General features: G+C 41.9%; 1 protein-coding gene across 2 annotated transcripts in view; it reads right to left on the bottom strand.

The window, feature by feature from the left end:
• Positions 1-18,967, bottom strand: part of ATP9B (ATPase phospholipid transporting 9B (putative)) — a 243,284-nt gene that overhangs the window by 175,123 nt on the left and 49,194 nt on the right. For both annotated transcript variants that reach the window (XM_054985070.1, XM_054985071.1), the window contains exons 4-5: positions 18,424-18,537; positions 8,417-8,525 (exon numbers count right to left, since the gene is read on the bottom strand). In XM_054985070.1, the coding sequence (XP_054841045.1) occupies positions 8,417-8,525; positions 18,424-18,537 (223 nt within the window). The remainder of the gene's footprint in view (positions 1-8,416; positions 8,526-18,423; positions 18,538-18,967) is intronic.

The raw sequence follows: 18,967 nt of genomic DNA on the forward strand, positions 1-18,967 counted from the left end.
CCAGCCAGAGGACTCAGTTGCCTCCTCTGTCTTTGTTATTGTTTTTGTTTCGCACCGAGCTCACGGCCTGTGATCTCGCTGCTCTTAAAGTTACAGATCCTCTAACTTTTGCACAAGCAAATCGATTTTGGATTCCCTGGGATCTCTTTCCAATAGATTTGCTCGGTAAAGAGTGTTGATAGTCAGGAATGAAAAGATCAGCTCATAGCGTATGCTATGACTGAGAATGAGGGATATTTTATATTTGCTGTTAGATTATAGGGAATTCAGTCTGTTGAATCTCTTTACTCTGTTCTAGTTCCAAAAGCCTAACCAGGAGTTTCCCTATACCCCATATGTGCTACCACTGCAGTATTTTTATTTTTGAAAGGTGGTGCAGGTGAAAAGAGAAAGCAAGTTCTCTCTTGAGAAAACAGTCTCAAAGGCGATAGGGTATAGGGAAACTTCTGCTTAGGCTTTTGGAACTAGAACAGAGTAAGGAGATTCAGAATGGTAGAGGAGAAGAATCTTTCCTTGTTGGAGAAGAGTCTGTCTGCCTGCCTGCAATGTGGCCAGTATTATACAATATTGAAGGACTGGGGAGCTCTTGTTCTTTTGCTAGGCTTTCCTGCATCGTACTGTAAACACAGAGAGTTGAAAATATACTTTTTGGTGGGATAACTGATACACTGCCTCTGCATCTAGAAGTTCCATTTTGTCATTGATAAAAACTTCTTTCCTCATTTATGACTTCCTCCCTTTTTAAGAGAGCCAGTTTGGTGTAGTGGTTAAGAGCATGGGCCTTTAATCTGGAGAACAGGGTTTGATTCCCCACTCCTCCACTTGAAGCCAGCTGGGTGACCTTAGGCTAGTCACAGCTCTCTGGAGCTCTCTCAGCTCCACCCACCTCACAGGGTGTTTTGTTGTAGGGATAATAATAACATACTTTGTAAACCACTCTGAGTGGGTGTTAAGGTCTCCTGAAGGGTGGTATATAAATCAAATATTATTATTATTTTAAAGAAAGAAAATGTTCATTTTTCTTCCCATACATACTGACAGACAGAAAATGGGATGCATAGCACCGTATAATGTTTCTTTCAGATTTTAACACTGTTGTTCATTTAATTTGAATCAGGTACACTGCCTCTGTACCTGGAGGTTCAATTTCGCCATTGTTGCTAAATTGTAATGCCAAATTGTGGTAGATATCCCAGAAAATTTAGAGGAGAAAAATTAATCTGTGAATAAGAACACAATGCTGGGTAAATGTTGGTATGACACTCACCTCACATATTCTTCATATGTAAGGTGGGTGTCTACCAGGGCCAGAGACTTGACATGTCATCTGAGGCTCGACTCTACTGCTTTAGTTATCTGCCTAGCATGCCCTTCTTGATTTGTCCTGGAGATGCAGTTGAGATCTGAACTGTGTTAGAAAGCTCTGTGCTGGCCTAGTAAGTGCGCAAGGTGGACACTTAGAGAGGATTGTATAGTTTTTAGTGACTTACAGTGCAATTCTAAGCAGAGTTACTGCTTAGGAACCTCTCCCCCTCTCCCTCAGCTTGATCTTTGCTACAGCAAGGACAGAGTTGTTCTTTAGTGTGTAGTGACTTGTTTCCTCGGAGGTAATTTTGTCATCTTTTTCGGCTTCCCATCTGTCTTTTCTTTGTGGGACACCTTCTTCTCTGATTCATTCATGGCAGAGAAAGCTCTTTTCAGGAAATGTGCCAAATGCAGCTCAAAAATTATCAAGACCGACAGACGTTCCTTGTGCCTGCTTTGTCTTGGTGAAGGCCACAACATTGGGGCCAGAGAGGACACAGCCAACTGCCTTAAGGCCATGTTATGGTAGAGACTGAACTCAAGTGTCCCAGGCCTGGAAGTAAAGGTATCTGCCCCAGCAGATCTCCTACCTAGTCTAACTCAGACTGTAACAGAACCATCCAATTTGAGATCAGATCTGTCAGAGAGCATGTCCTATGGACTTGAGGTCAAATCTGTCCTGACAACAGTCGTGTGTTCTAGATAGCATTTGACTGCATCATCTTGACTGGCATTGGTGGTCTTGGTGCTCACATTATTAAAGGGGCAAGGAACATCAGTACTGGTGCTTGTTTATACCATGTGATGAGGAGAAATAGAAATTTTAGGCTTACCAGCTCCTGCTTGGGAAATTCCTGGAGATTTGGGAGATAGAGAGTGGAGAGGGCAAGATTTGGGAAGGGGAAGTATTTCACTGGGGTATAATGCCATATTTCACTGGGGTAAAAGTCCAGCCTCCAAAACAGCCATATTCCCCAGAAGAACTGATCTCTGTGGCCTGGATATCAGTTGTAATTCCGGGAGATCTCCAGCCACCACCTGGAGGCTGGCAACCCTAAATGGCATGGTCTTCAGAAAATGGGAGACTGCAAATAAACATCAGTTGATTTGTATAATGCAACCACATCTTCCAGGAGGGTCCTAGAAATACATTTCTGAGGGCACTCTAGAGGGAGATCCCCCCACCCCCAGCTGTCATTTAATGTAATCTGGAAAGCTTCTTATTTTTACTTTGGCTGGATGGGTGTCAGAGCTGAAGGCTGTACCTGCTGCATTCTGGAGTGGCTTTTGCCTCTGCAAGACTTGTAGAGTAATGAATACGAGCATTAGCGAGTGCTCCAAGGGTGGCCGCACCCTGCACAATGACATCACTTTCAGGGACCCCCCCCCCCCCGGGGGGGCATTTACAGTGTTTCTGGAAGCGTGAGTTTCTGGGAGCGCGCACACGCAAAGCTCACGCATGGATAATAACAGAGTTCCACCACCTCTTTTCCCAGAAAAAAAGCCCTGAGCATATCCATATACAAATATCAGTGCAGACACTGTTCCAGGTGCCATATTTGAGGACAGGCAGATAGGAATAAGGGGAAGGTGCATCTCAGTAGCATCTCAAGTTCTTGGAAAACCACTGAAATGTTTTGTAAGGCATCCCTCTAATGCAATTTAAGAGTCTTAAATATATTTTATTTCATCAGGAATTTAATTGAATCCACGAGTCTCAGTGTATATTTTACATTTTGATTTTTTTTCCTGAAGAGACTAGAAAGCATTCTCCAAGAACTGCCTTCTAACCCCACAAAAAGTATACATGAAGAAAATAGTACTCAACTCCTCCTTGCATAGAAGGCAATTCTATTCAGAAATAATGTTTTAGGGTGACAACATTACAAGATGGTGGAAGAATACTAGGTTACATATGTTGGGGAAAAACACACTACAGTGGAAGCATGCCCCATATTGTCAGCTAAGATTTGATGTGTGTGTGCATGTAAAAAAGAATTTAAATTTGTATTTTTAAATGTAAGCCAATTGAGGGCTATTTGTTTTATTTTTATTATTTTTCTATTTAATGCTGTAAGGTGAATTTAGAATGGCTTATAGTATTAAAAACATACAGATTTTTAAAATAAATACTTTAAAAATCCACTTTAAATGAATCTGAAAAAACTATTCATTTAAATACCTGTCCAATTCAGGAACATAAGTCATCCACAAAAGGTTAATAAAAAGTTAACTGGAAAGTAATGGGAGGAAAAAGCATTTGATGTAGATGAGGATTCAGTAAATGTCCAAGGAAAAATGGGTAAGAAAGCTCCCTTTTTTAGGATGATACAAGAAAGACCTATTTAATTTGAACTCTGGTATTACCTCCTAAGACCTAAAGTATGATCAATTTCTGAAATGCTGGGAATTTTCATGGCATCATGACAAAATGCATTGGCCCAGTAGCCTCTGCATTGGTGATGTGTTTGCTTTCAGTCCCACATTAGTTCAGACTGAGGGAAATACATTGGCTTTGCTGTCACAAAGCCAAATCTGATTTGCAACATGACACAGAATGATTACTACATCTCTGATTAACTGAGATCACTTGGAGAAGAAACACACCAGGATGCCAAGGAGAAGAAAGAATAGTTAACAAAGAGTGGTACTGTTTGTTTTGGAAACATTTTGAATCCCTTCAAAGTTCAATTTTGCATCAAAAACTTTTGCTCTTGAAAATATGGCACAATCTGTACATGTATGTATGCAGACTTTTTCCAACGTCTGTAAAACTCTACAGAAATGGATGTAATTTTTATTACAGTGGCAATAACCCTGATACAACAAAGGCTGTAGACAGTGAGTACACACCATACGAAGGAAAATGTCATTTCTAATGTCAGTCTTAGAATTGATTATGTTCTGTTTCAGCAATTCTTCAACTTTGTATTGGGTCCTTGCTAATGCTATATCTTTGTAAAATCCTATGACATTTATGGAAATGTCCTTGACACTGTATGGAAATGCCCTTGATACTAATTCTACTACTCTCATACTATGTAATCTGCCTTGAGTCTCAGTGAGAAAGGTGGACTATAAATTACATACATACATACATACATACATACATACATACATACATACATACATACATAAAAATTTTAATGAAGTGTCCTTGAAATATTAAGACACTGCGGTGTGGAAGTGTCAGCTTTCCACTTTTTAAAAAAGAGTTAAATGATAAAAGAGAATATCCACATATCCAGATCAGAAGACATCCTGTACCTACTAACAAGAAAGAAAAAGTTTTGAACAGCACTGGAAATGGTCTTAAAGGTGTGCTGCTGGTCACTGATAATAACAGGGGTATACTGAATATCAAACTTGTGATAATTGTAACAATACTGTAACAGAAGTTTGTAAACATGTGACTGAGAGTTAGTTTGGGTTTATATCAGTTCTGAAGAAATCCAGAAAAACCAAAAGGCAGCCGGGGTAGGCATGTGTGGCATTAGCCCCATATCTATTAAAACATTTATATTCCATGTTACAATGTTATGAAATCCCCAGGTGGCTAACGTTACTGGAAGTAAAACATAAAGGCGAGGCAGCACAGCACGTCAGAAAGAATAAAAAGCAGCAGCAGCAGCAAACAGAGTCTATCTAGCTTTTTACACTCATCACCTTTACCTGGCCCCTAAAATGCTGGAAAGGAAGGAGCAAGGCAAACTACACTTGGATAGGAAGAATCTTGGCATCAAGTTCAGGTGGCCCTATTCCATGACAGTGGAAACATTCAAAGAAAGACCTTATTGGAAGATTTCACTGGGGTGATACAATCACATGGAAGTAGGACAGTGTTTAAGTAACTTAGGTCCAAGTCATTTGGAACTTTAAAAGATAAACCCAGCATTTTAAAGTGGGCCTGACAGTCAATGCAGATGTCATATGACTGGACTGATATGATCCCACTTATGCTTACAGCTTTGATACCATATTCTGAACTATTTGTAATTTCCAGATGCTCTTTAAAAACAGTCTATACAGAAAATATTAAAGCAGTTCACTTAGTTAAGGTATACATGATTGTGGGTACGTCACTTTTCTCCAGTCTAAACTAGTAAACTGCGTTCCAGGCTATTGTTATTGCCTAGATATTCAAGTGCAAATGTGGGTCCAAGACCATTCCCATCCAATATTGTGTACATGTGACCTGAGATCTGATTATGTTTTATACAAAACAGAAGTATTGCTGCCTAGGAATAAACATCACTCACCCTCCCTCAGTCGATCACTAACTTCTCTGATTCAGAAACAAACGTAACTCCTTAGAACCAGATGCAAAAGAGAGATGAACTGGGTGCCATCTCTCTTACAGAATTATAGCTCAAATCTTCAAACAACCTCCTCTGCCAATTTCATTTAACTATAACAGAGAAAAGATGGGACCTTGTGACATCCTAAAACCTAATGGCTACAGGGATAGGGCAGCAGTCTTCCAGCACTAACTTCCAGTCTTCCCTCTAGAAAAGACAAAATCCACTGCAAAATGATGCCCCTTGCAATGATACCAACTACCCTGTAAGTGTGTTTAGGATTGCATTTTAAGTCTATATAGAATAAACACAGATTAAGTGTTAAGATTTTGGTAAAATACGGTATGTTTATCCTTCTATCATTCAGGGCTGAATCTAGGGTTGCCGGCGCTCAGGGCAACCCAAGTCCAGCCCCTTGCGCGTGTGCTCCCGGCGCTGCATGATGATGTCACTTCCATGACGTCATCACGCAGGGCGGAGCATGCCACTCGCACGGCAAGCCAGGTGCCCCGGCCGCCCCCTGTCCTGCGGGGCAGGAGAATGGCATGGGTGGCCTCCCAGCCCCCCGTGCTGCCTTTTGCCTGCCCCATAGGACAGGGGGTGCACGGCAAGCTGGCCACCCCGTCCTGCGGGGCAGGCGAATGGCACGGACAGCCTCCCAACCCCCTGCGCTGGCAGCTGCACCCGGCGCCCCCTCCTTGGCAGTGCCAGGGGCAGACTACCCCCCCTGCCCCCCTCGATCTGGCCCTGCTGTCATTCACAACACAGCATTAGCCCACTTTTCTCAAGCATGAATGATATCTAATCTAGTTTGGATACATCCTTCAACATTTGCTCTGTACTCTCTAATATTGTCCTAAAATTATAAGTATGTCACCAAATGTCTGAACCTCTATGCTTCTCTTAGGGATGTCCTATTGATGACCATATCCCACCTATTCCCTTGTGAACCCACCCAATCACTACCTGCTATGGGTGCCTCTGCTTCTGAGATTAGATGGGTGGTAATCTGGAAGCGAACATTCTTCGTTGTGACACCAAAATTCTGGAACTCTCTCCACAAGAAGTCTTGTTTGTCCCCTTCTGTTCTGCCACCTTCTGCCAGAGGGTAGAGGCTTTTTTTGTTTAATTTGGCATTTCCTCAGCCATTACTCCTTCCAGGCTCTGTTTTAATTGTTCCTTTTATTTTTTTTGTATGCATTTTATCTCTGGTTTTGTTTAAATTATGTGTTTCTGCTGATTTTAATGGTCTAAAAATGTGATTTTATTATGTATGTTTTATCTGTTAGCTCTTTTGATGGCCCTCTTTTGGTGGCAGAAAGGCAGAGTACAAATTTTGTGAAATGAATGAATGAATGATCCCAATGCTGAAAACTATTTATTCTCAATATTTATATACTAAATTATTTATATTTTTTCCACTTTATCACTTTATACTGATTATAAGGATTATAGCCTTAAAGCAGTAAACACCACTGAATTTGTCAAAGGCTTTAACGGCCGGAGAACGATGGTTGTTGTGGATTTTCTGGGCTGTATAGCCGTGACATTGAGAGATCTCTGTCTTTTGGTGCTACACCTCTGAAGATGCCAGTCACAGCTGCTGGCGAAATGTCAGGAACTACAATGCCAGGACCACGGCTATACAGCCCGGAAAATCCACAACAACCACCACTGAATTTATTGGAACTTGCTTCTGAGTAACAATACTTAAGACTGGACTGTAAATTAAATAATTTCCAAGTAAATTAACACAATGCTCAATTCATTTTTCCAATAAAACCTGCAAAATTTTAAATATATTAATTTTGTTTACAGAAATCATAGCCGTTTGACCCAGTGTTTCAGAAATAATTTCAAGCAAGATAGGGATCACAAAGTAACGTGAAATCACAGTTCCCAAGCTATTATCCTGAATTTCTTCTCTGAAGAACAGCACCTTTGTTCACAGCTTCACTGTTATTTTTTAAAGTTTTTTCTTTCCAGGCTTCAGTTTCAAAGAAATGGTCACAGGAAATAACTAGAGGTGGGCACAAACCGAAATAAAAACCAAAATTCATCATGAACCGGGTCAGTTCATGGTTTGCGAACCGGTGGTTCATCAGAGCCCATTTCTGACAAACTGCCATGAACTTTAGGCCAGTTTGTTTGGTTTGTTTTTTTGGTTCGTCACTGCAGACAGCTTGGCACCAATCAATTAGTTTCCTAGGCAATAGAGGGGATGGGCTTTCTGCAGTCCCGGAAGTGACCTTCTGCTGCCCCGGAAGCAACGTTTTCACAAACCAAATGAACCAGTTCGTGAACCGGGGCAAGTTCGTGAAAGTTTGTGGTTCGTGAAACATGATGAATCACGAATGGCTCAGTTTGGTATTTTCCCAGTTCGTGCCCACCTCTACTAGGAATATTTTGAAAGACATTTGTACAGCAATGTGTAATAGTAAATGTGCTTGCCAAAGTTCTCTAATTAATACCTTAGAAAGTATTCATGATCTGACTTTCTTACACCTTATCAACATCATTTCCCTACAAAGCATCTACCTGTAACATGTACCTGGCTCACAAAACTGAAAACAGTATACTAACCATGTAATATATGGATCAACCAGGGACGTGATAAACTATTTTATTTTGCTGCTTGCCTAAGACTGCAAAAACAGGGTGGTTGTCAAGCATCTGGAAAACCACAATACATGGCTGGTAGGCTGTGTTCAGCTTGCTGGATTGCAGGCCTAGTTTAAGCAGTTTGTAATTAGCACAGGCCAGAGGACATGAATGCTCATGCATGATTCATAGGGAAAAAAAAGATTGCCAACCTCGTATTGTGAGCTTGCTATATAACTGCGAGTTCATTTCCTTGTCTCGCTGGTAACGACGAAATTCATCAACTGCCTCCCGTACCACTGTGACAGCCAAAACAAATCCCTGTTTAAAAAATGGAAAAGTTTTCTATTAAAATACACACAGGACTTAACAGTAGAAGAGAAAGCACGTACTTATATTTCATTTCAGGAGAACACTTTTGGGTGGTTTTGTTTAATTTTCCCCCTTTTCCATAAGAGTTGATGAAAACCTGAGATATAATCAAGCATTCTTATAAATATTCCCAGAACATATGACTGAAATAATTGCACAAAATCTATATGAAAAAAAATTAAACGCAATGTCATGCTATCAGAATGAATCTCGTATCTATTCATACCAGCTGAAGCTAGGCCAGCCAGCTCTCTCGCTTTGGCAGGAGACCTCCCACTGGCAGCCTGATGCCCTCATGATGCTGCTTGCTAGAGCAGAGGGAGGATCGATGGGAAATTGGTGTTCCCCTCCCCAGAATCACATCATCATTTAACAGAGTTGCACTTACCTGTAACTGTGTCTTCTGTCATCAAGTGTCTTCTGTGCAGGCACACATTGAAGACTATACATGTGCAGGCCAGCAACAGAACCATTTCCTAGACTGGAAGGCATTCCTTCCCCACAGTGAGCACGGCAGTGTTTTCCAGCCAAATCCATAGCATACCCTGAGGCAGGACCAACCCTGAGACACTAGATCTCCAAAGATGAAAGAGAGCTCACAGTGAGGCATGAGGGAAGGAATGTGTGTCTGCACAGAAGACACTCAATGAACAACAGTTACGTCTTCAGTCTTCATTGCAGTCCCACATTGGGAATGTAACAAACTACTCACCAAAGACATAGGCTTTCAATCAAAGAATGCTATATAGCCCTTTCCACTACTGATTTCTTCCCTGACTTTGTCCACAAAGTATGGACGAATGAAAGTATCAAATGAAGAGCATGTGGCTGTTCCACAGATGTCCACCAAAGGTACACCATGAAGAGCCAGTTTCGTGTAGAGAGAGCCAGTTTGGTGTAGTGCTTAAGAGCGACAGGACTCTAATCTGGAGAACTGGGTTTGATTCCCCACTCTTCCACTTGAAGCCAGCTGGGTGACCTTTGGACAATCACAGCTCTCCAGAGCTCTCTCAGCCCCACCCACCTGACAAGGTGATTGCTGGGGGGATAATAATAACATACTTTGTAAACTCTGAGTGGGTGTTAAGTTGTCCTGAAGGGCGGTATATAAATCAAATATTATTATTATTAAGAAAAGCGGCTGAAGAAGCTTGAGCTTTAGTAGAATGAGGTCACACTCAAAAGAGATAAGACACTCTAGCTTGTTGGTAACAGTTTAATAGTGGTAGCAATCCACCTGATCAGAGAAGAGCCTTGCCCTTACAAAGACTGGCATGACATACAAAAAATGTGGACCTTTCTGAAATGAGCAGGTTCTCTGTCAATAAAATAATAAAGCTCTTTTCACATCTGCAAAAACCCTGGTAAAGTAATAATTTGTGATAGATGAACCCTAAACATGACCCTAGGAAGGAACTGGAGACTGGGACAAAGAACCACCCATGACATTTTGTAACAGGAGGCTCTGCATGTTGCTAATTCTGCCACCTTCCAGGCAGACGTAACGGCCACGAGAAAACATAACTTCAGGGACAGTAATGATGAACAGAACATAGCCAGTGGCTAAAAGGAAAAGCCACTGAAAACTAGAGAAAGGCTCCAAAGTGGAACTATAGGGGGAGTATGTGGAAATGGACTGTATAACTCTTTCATAAACTGTTTAGAACTGTGATGTAAAAATATAGTCTTACAATCTATCAGCATACAGGAAACGGATATGGCAGCCAGGTACACCTTCAGAGAAGAAGAGGCTAAGCCAGAGAAACTCAGTGTACATAGTCAAAAATTAAGGGCAGAGGGCAGAAAAAAGGAGAGAAGCTCTGGGCATCTTGTAAATCAAGAACAGCAAACCTTGTATTTATTTCCAGCATTTGAACTATAGTGGATAAGGAAACCATACAAAATTTATTAACTTGCAGAAACTTATTGCCATCACAGACGATCTCCACAGGCAGCTGGATCGAGGCAGGTTGGCATTGCTGGTTTTATTGGATCTTATTGCAGCATTCGACACAGTTGACTATGAGGTTTTGGCCAACTACCTCGCTGATGTGGGGATTTGCGAGATGGCCTTACAGTGGCTAGTCTCTTTTCTTCATGGTCAGGGACAGAGGGTGGTGCTAGGGGAGCAGTTATCGCCATGCCACCCTTTGGTGTGTGGTGTCCCTAGGGGGCGATACTCTCCCTGATGTTGTTCAACATCTATATGCACCTCCTTGCCCAGCTGGAGCAGAGTTTCAGGTTGGGATGTCATCAAAATATGGATGACACTCAACTTTATCTGCTGATGGACGGCCAGCCAGATACCGCTCCGGATGATCTGGCCAGGGATTTGGAGGCTGTGGCTGGATGGTTAAAGCAGAACAGACTGAAGTTGAATCCAACGAAGAAGGAAGTCCTATACCTGGGCTGTGGGCTATCAGGTTCAGGGATCTGGCTCCCACCTCTTGATGAGGAAGTGCTCATGCCCACTTCAATGGTGGGAAGCCTGGAGCCCACTTCAATGGTATGGAGGCCCAGATCATGGCGGCTGCAAGATTGACATTTTAGTATCTTTGCCAGATCAGGCAGCTTGCCCCCTACCTTTCACCCAGCGACCTTGCGTCAGTGATCCATGCAATGGTCACCTCCAGGCTGGACTACTGTAACTCTCTCTATGCTGGGCTGCCCTTGGGCATGCTCCGGAGATTACAGCTGGTCTAGAATGCAGTAGCATGGCTCTTGACTGGGACACCGTTCCAAACTCATATGACACCTGTCTTGCACCAGCTGCACTTGCTCCCAGTGGAGTTTTGGATTAAGTTCAAGGTACTGGTCTTGACTTTTAAGGCCCTTAGTGGACTGGGACCAGCATGCCTTCGGGACTGCCTCTCACCCAATATACCCCAGAGGGCACTTCACTCAGAAGGGAAACATCTTCTGGAGATCCTCAGCCCCACAGAGATCCGTCTTGCCTCAACCAGGACCTGGGCCTTCTCGGCCCTGGCCCTGGAACTCTCTGTCTGAGACAACTCAGGCCCAGCGGGATCTTTTAGCATTCCACTGGGCCTGTAAGACAGAGATGTTCCACCAGACTTTTGGTGGTTGAGGCGGGCGGGCCTCCTCTCGGCCTCCTACCGAGGGGGGGAGAAGACTCCCCCTCCCGGTTTTTAGCTTATTGCTATGTATTAGCCTCCGTAGACCCAGTGATCTTGCAGGACTGTGAAATTCAGTGTCTAAGTTTTGCTGCCAGTTTTAAATTGCTTTTAGCTATACGTTATTTATTGTATATTGTATTGTGTTTTAATCGGGTTGCATTGCAGAGAGACTGGACTATAAGTCTAATAAATAAATAAATAATAAAATTGTTCAGATAACGAAGATCCGGAATAGCCCTGTTTCTGCCATCTTACTACCAATGAAATATATAGATACATAATATACATGGTCAGGGACTAACTGAATTGCTCCTTTAAGGAAGAGATCCTATAGCCCTTGTTGCAACTCAGCAGGACATTTAAGAACAGAGTCACATGGAGACGAGAAAGAAGTTCTTCAGACTCCAAACAGTAACCATGTTGAATAAATGATAACACCCAATTATCCAAAGTTATCACTTATCACTGCAAAAACTAAGGAAGTAACCTGTCTTGAGGGAAAAAAACAAAGGAGCATCAAGGAAGATAGAAAAAAAACTTGTAGCCCCGTTGGGATGGTATTTGTTATTTAAATCTAGGATTAGATCTCCTCCTACCTTGTGAGTGAGATTAAGGGAAGGGCTTTTGAGAGAGATACTGGTGCATAAAACTTATGACAGGTTGCTGTGTAGGCTGGAACTGATGCCTGGAAAAGCAATGCTTTTTATAGTTGTAGTGTTTATTTTTCTTAAACAGGTTCTGTGTGATCCAGATGCTCTTGCAAGTTTCCAGGAGCCCATGGCCTAATTTAGATCCAGATGGCAGGGGACGGACTTCAGCCTCTCCCCATGCCATTTTCATGCATTTGTGAGTTCCCCAGTAAGCACTCATTTCCTAGGCTCATGGAATCCCATTTGGATCAGAACTACAGTGCACAGGGAGAGAGTGCTTATTTCTTTCCCCACTTTGCCATGCAGGCAACCTTTCATACAGAACACCCCAGGCTCCAGGTTCCTGCTGCAGCTTGATGGATAAAGGGGAAGGGAGGATTTTCCAATCTCCTTAGAATGTTGTGCAATGCCATGACATCACTTCCATGTATGAAAGTGATACTGTAGTTTCACTCAGCGCTGATTTCGGTACTCTCAAAGGGCAAATCTTCAACCTTGCTTCAGGTTTCATTGGACAAGGCTGCAGATTTAAGCTATGCAGGACATCTAAGGATCATGTCACAGAGTGGACAGAACAGTCTGCTACATGCCTGCCAACATTCATTGGCTGTTTTGAAATGATCTCAGCCTCCAAGACTTCGACCAATGGTCTTTTCCCCTCTGAAATAATGTCCACATAAGTGGAGATTCTTTACCAGAGAAAACGCTAGTAGCCAACCATAGTAGGCTGATTGTTGGCAATACACAGATTCAATGCAAAAGAAGAAGACTGTGGGGGAACAGGATGACATTTCCTAGATGATGCCAGATGGAAGGAAATGTCTTTCAGGAGAACTTCATCCCCTGACACAGCATCCTCTTGTACATTCACATGCAGGCAAAGCGTTTGTGGTAGTACAAGAGTCATGTCATCAAGAAATAGGTTCTGAGAATGAAGGTGCTAGAACCAACACCTTTTACCAACAGCATCTAGTTTGTGTTCTTCCCTGGACACTGAGGATGAATGACACCTCTGCCTATGCCTTGCCTGCATTTTGTCAGCCACCAAGGATGCTGTAGGTGCAGGTGTAAATAGGAAAAAGTTCATTTTTATACATATTTTCTATTTTGCTTGAGTAGGCAGGGAAGAATGCAGGCTTTTCCCAAACGGAATTAGAGATATTTAGAAAATCTTCCAATATAGAAAAAGCCACAGAAGCAAGAGCATCTGAATATAAACCTCCAGTTTCCAATGACTTTGCCATATACAACATTTACTCTGTATACAATCTGAAGTCGGGATACAGGAGTGGAATCCCTTACAGTCTCATTGGGTAATGGATACCTGAATCCGAGGTATGTTGAGTATGCAACTTGGAATAATCATGGAGCAGAGCCAGGGCTGGAACCAGTGGATGGCCATGACAGGTATAAGTGGATGTGTTTGGAACCAAAGGCTGCATCAAATGATTATCATCATCCTATCGGATTCATTTGATGGGGAAGGAAAGTATGGATACTGCTGCCATGGCAGCAGTGGAAAGGCTGCAGGGCAAAGAGCCCCAGATGGAAAAGACTGCAGGGGAAAAGGGTGACACTTCCTAGATGATGCCAGATGGAAGGGAATGTCTTTCAGGAGACCTTCATCCCCTGACACGGCATCCTCTTATACATTCACACACAGGCAAAACGTTTGTGGTAGGACAAGAGTCATGTCATCAAAAAATAGGTTCTGAGAATTAAGGGACTAGAACCAAAAAAGCCCTGTCCCCTTCTTTGCTCTGGGATGGAATAAAAGGGACTGGTCCCCGTGCTTAGAGAAAGCCAGTGTTGTGTAGTAGTTCGAGTGTCATACTAAGATCTGGGAAATCTAAGTTCAAATCACCACTCTGCTAGCTTGCTGGGTGACCTTGGGCCAGTCACTCAATCAGCATAACCTACATCACAGGGTTGTTGCTAGGATAAACCGAAGGAGACAAGAATGATGTAAGTTGCTTTGGATCCCTATTGAGGAGAAAGGCAAGATGTAAATAAATAAATGTCTTTGTCTTCTTCAGGGGAGGTTTTGATGAACTCATGTGAAAGGCAAGCAGAACTAGAAATTGGGATTAACTTCAAGGCTGGAATTGATGGAACACTGGCAATTGACTTGGCCCAGGAGAAGCACTCTATAACAGCAGATGACTTTGCTGCTGGAGCCTCGGAGCCTGGAAGTGCCTTTCCCCATGCAATAGCTTTAAGCCCGGAGAGTTTTATCACCTCAAGTTTTTAGTGACTTGATGACAATGATGGCAAGAAGAAATGTTGTGGGACTCACCCAGACAAAGACTGCACATTGAATGCTCATTTATCCGAGTCATTTTTATATCACACTGAGTACATTTCTTAACCAATGGTTTCTGTGATCTTTTTCTATGCCTTATTATTATTAAAGTTTTTAATTCTGAGGTCAAAAGCAATCGACAAATAAGACTCCTCTAAATTATGACCAAAAATGAGAATGTGAGAAGTTGATCCTGTCACAACAGTGGTGAAGGAAAAACTGAGGGAAAGAAATGCTCCACCCTCATAATATGCAACCATTTTGGCAGGAAAATACCATCTTGCACACTGTGGAGCAACAGCACCCTTCCAGTCTTTTTAAACTAGAAAATTCATCTCTACAGCTGGCCTGTACATGTGCAGCTCTCAATGTGGGACTGCAGAAAAGACAAAAGATGAATCTGCATAAACCAGAAATGATGTCAATACATTGGGGCGATGCTCTAGCATTCGCCTGCAATTCTATGGTACAACCACAGAGTTTCAGGCTCATGCTCGAACATCACCCCAATGTGCTGACATCACTTCTGGTTCATGCTGAATGTGACACTGCAATGTTTGGAAACATCAGACAGGAAGGTTCCACCCAGCCCCCAAACTCCCGCCTATGGCTCAGAATCATGCTTGAAAAACAGATTCCTTCTTCCTCATTTCCATAGTAGCTGGCTGCGCTCCCTAATTATGATTCCTGGGAGCTTCTGGGAGGGGGGTTCAGGGAGAACAGTGTGCTGTGCAACATGGAGATCTGCTGTGGGAAGAGATAACATAAAATCCTGCTCCCCTCCCCTGCCCTTTTATAAGACCTGCTCACTGTTTGTGGATGACGACATTGCCTGCTTGTGAGAGAGAGCTTTGTCATCTCTGATCCCAGATGCACATGCTGCCTAGCACACTGGAGAAGGGCATGTGGGTGGTGCACAAAATGTCAGCAATTTTGGAGGCCATGGCAGTGGCCTCCTAGCGGCACCCACCACCATCAGGGAAAGGAAATGCAGGCAGTGTGGGCAGCTGTGACTGCTGGTGGTTGGAGAGCTTGTGAGTGGACAAAGGAAGGACATACAGACAGGTAGAGGCACGTGGGTGGGAGGACAAGAAGGGGAACCTAGTAGTAGGCATAGAGGGGCCCATGCACACTCTCTGCCCAGGGATTCCCGAAATATACAACTGGGCCTGATTTAGAAACTGACTATCCCCTCTATAGGGTGGCTTATTTTATTCTTTAACACAAGCACAGTCTATGGCACTCTAATAGAGCATATGATAGTAAGAAACTATGCAATGGCCTCATCAGTCTTCTGAACTGAATCCTCAGTCAAAAAGACTGAGCTTTGCAACCAAGTAACATCTTTGTGGAGTCTTGTAAACCATGCTAATTCCTGCCATTTCGTAAGCCTGATTCTCATACGGGAGACATCATTACTTGTGAGTGATTTTTCTGAAGAGCACTTCCATATTCAATAGGCACCATTAATTGTGGTTAGATTCTGCTCTCTCATCATGCAAAGAATGGCAGATTTCAATCAACAGCAGTGACATTCAAAAAGCAAGGTAAGCGAATTACTAATCTCTTAACACTAATCGATGTTTTCTTGTTAAACAGAAAATACACAGTACTTTAGACCACATAATAAAGCAGTTCTAAAGCTAGCGGGCTATAGCACATTTAATGAACCATGTTCTATTTTTTCTTGGTAAAAATGCATAATATTTCAGAAATATCATGAAATGTTTATCTATAATTTTTCCATACACAAATACATTCAAGTGTCTAGTAGAGATATGCACAACCACTGTATACTGAGGTTCAGGATTATTCCACTCTGTTAATAATTTTGTTCAGATTGTTTAATATTGTAGTAACATTGTTCAGTTTGGCATTAAATTCAAATTCAAAAGCCATGGCTTTTTCAATCTTCCAGCCACACCCTCCTTCCCAAATTGCAGAGAGACTTGAGAAAAGGGTCATCATTTTATAGGTCATTAAAATTCAGCCTTGCAGAACAAGCACATGGCAGTATGGTAGAGTTACTTCTCTCTGTCTCTCCACCTTGCTGGGATCCCAGTGTTGCTGGGATCCCAGTTTAAACAGAAATGGTGACTGGCATTAAACCTGCACATACATATGAATGCTACTAGATTCATTCATTTCAGTACTTTTCTTCAAGCCTTTGCCCAACATATCATATTTTGCAGTACCTGACCCAACAGGCTTGCCTGAAGAAAAAGATCAAATGATTCAGGAGCAAAGCAAGAAAACATATGGAAAGCCATGTTTTTACCACCTTTTGTCTGCATACTCCATAAAAAAATACACCCACCCAACTTTATACTTCAGCAGGTAGACTCATGAATAATCGGGTGTCTCCCGCCAAGCAGTTTTCAGATGCAGAGATCTCAGACATTGAATCAGGAATCTTAGTTATACTCCATCCTGTAAAGAAGGAGGGCTGTCTACCATGAAAAGGGCAGAGAATAGCAGTACATCACGAATGTTCTGTGGCTGCTTTCCAGCAGCATGGAAGCCATTCCCTCCTTACAAAATATACAAGCAAAGTTTTTAACTACTACATCTGCAGGTACAAGGTTAGCAAACTTAAGGAACAGGTAATGGATATGTCAAAATCTCTGCTCCTACTTGACCCCCAGCATTCTACAAGCAGATGTAAGACCACATTTGCTTGCTCCTACTACTGAGCTAACACCAAGAAGCAAAACTGTTGATCCAGAATGTACCCCCTCCCCAAGTGAATGAGCCCATAGTATGAATGGTACTTCTATGGGTAGCATTTCCCCAGTCAGGGAAACACTACATGGAAATGAACTAAACATTCTGATTGGATGGTGAGTTTTTTCAAGTACATACCTACCGAGTCATTCACTTTCAACTTTCACAGCCCCAACCCTATCGTTTACTATCACAAATTGTTGTTGTTGTTATTGTTATTATTTGATTTCTAGCCCGCCCTCCCTGCAAGTGGGCTCAGGGCAGTACAGCAGAATATATAAAATACAGGGAATAAATAACATTTAAAACACCATAAAAACAGATTATCAGCAACATGTTCCAGTTCCCAAAGTAGGAGCCAACAGGAACTTAAACAAGAGTGCAGTTGCAGACATCACAATGCCACCAGAAAACCAGGCAGATCTGGCCCAGTCAGTTCAGATAAGTTAATTGTATGCAATTTCAATGAGATTAGCCTTTCAAGGTTAACAAACAGATCATATGTGGATCAGATTTTGACTAAATACATTCTGAAGTCACATTCCTATTATTATTAGCGAATTCAGAATCAGAGCCACATTTCTTTTACTGTGGCTCTATACAGAAATTACAGATCATAGTTTAGGACCAAGAGTACCCCTTCATATACACAGGCGGCTTTTCTTCTTCTTCCTCCTCAGTCTCTCACATTCTACTGCCCTCAAATTTATCACTGTGTTTAATGTTACATCTATATGGATATGAATGCTTAGGAAATTTGAAATCTGCTTGACTTCAAAATCTAGTGTTAAATTAACATGTCAGACATAGCAGTACCCATAGTACAATACAAAAAAGAGAAGAGGAGGTAGTATTTGAGCATTAGAGCAAGGATTTGCATACAAACCTGAGAAGATGTTCCTGATCTCTTAATCACTCAGGGATCAGAAATGTTTTATCTGCACTGAACCCACTGTTGCATAGAACGTAAGATCATACATTTTACTTTCAGAACAAACAAAGTTTAGAAGTAGTTTTATAGCATTTTTGTTTACCAGAGGAGCCCAATAGGTGTAGAGGTAGCCTATTTTCAGCGCTGGTACAAACTGTGAGCAGGAGACAACGAGAAAATAAAGATTCAAGAAAAACTTGAACTGTTCATATAAAACCTAAAGTGAAAGGGGAAAAAAACAGAAAACGGTGCTTTCAAAAACATTTTTATGTAACAGGCAACTCTAACCAAATTACACTATCACATTGTTATTGCTTCATTTTCTGAACCTATGGAAGCACCACTTCTTTCAAACTGTACTAATCCTAAAAAAGCAAAAAACAGTAACCTGAACATTTAATCATAATATTAAATATTAAACAGCCAGCCCTCTTTATAATGTTAACTATCCCAATATAAAATCTCATTCTAGAACTCATCCACAATCCTGGAGTATAACCTTTATATTATACTCGAGTGTGTCCAAAGACTTAGCATGCACATTATGAAGACAGTTCTGGCCTACTGTTGTATATTATAGACAGGGAGTAGATAGCTAGTGATAACAACCACTGAAGAAGTTTATCGCCAAGATAAGGTTTAAAATA

This window comes from Eublepharis macularius, chromosome 7 (assembly GCF_028583425.1).
Source record: "Eublepharis macularius isolate TG4126 chromosome 7, MPM_Emac_v1.0, whole genome shotgun sequence".
NCBI lineage: Eukaryota > Metazoa > Chordata > Lepidosauria > Squamata > Eublepharidae > Eublepharis > Eublepharis macularius.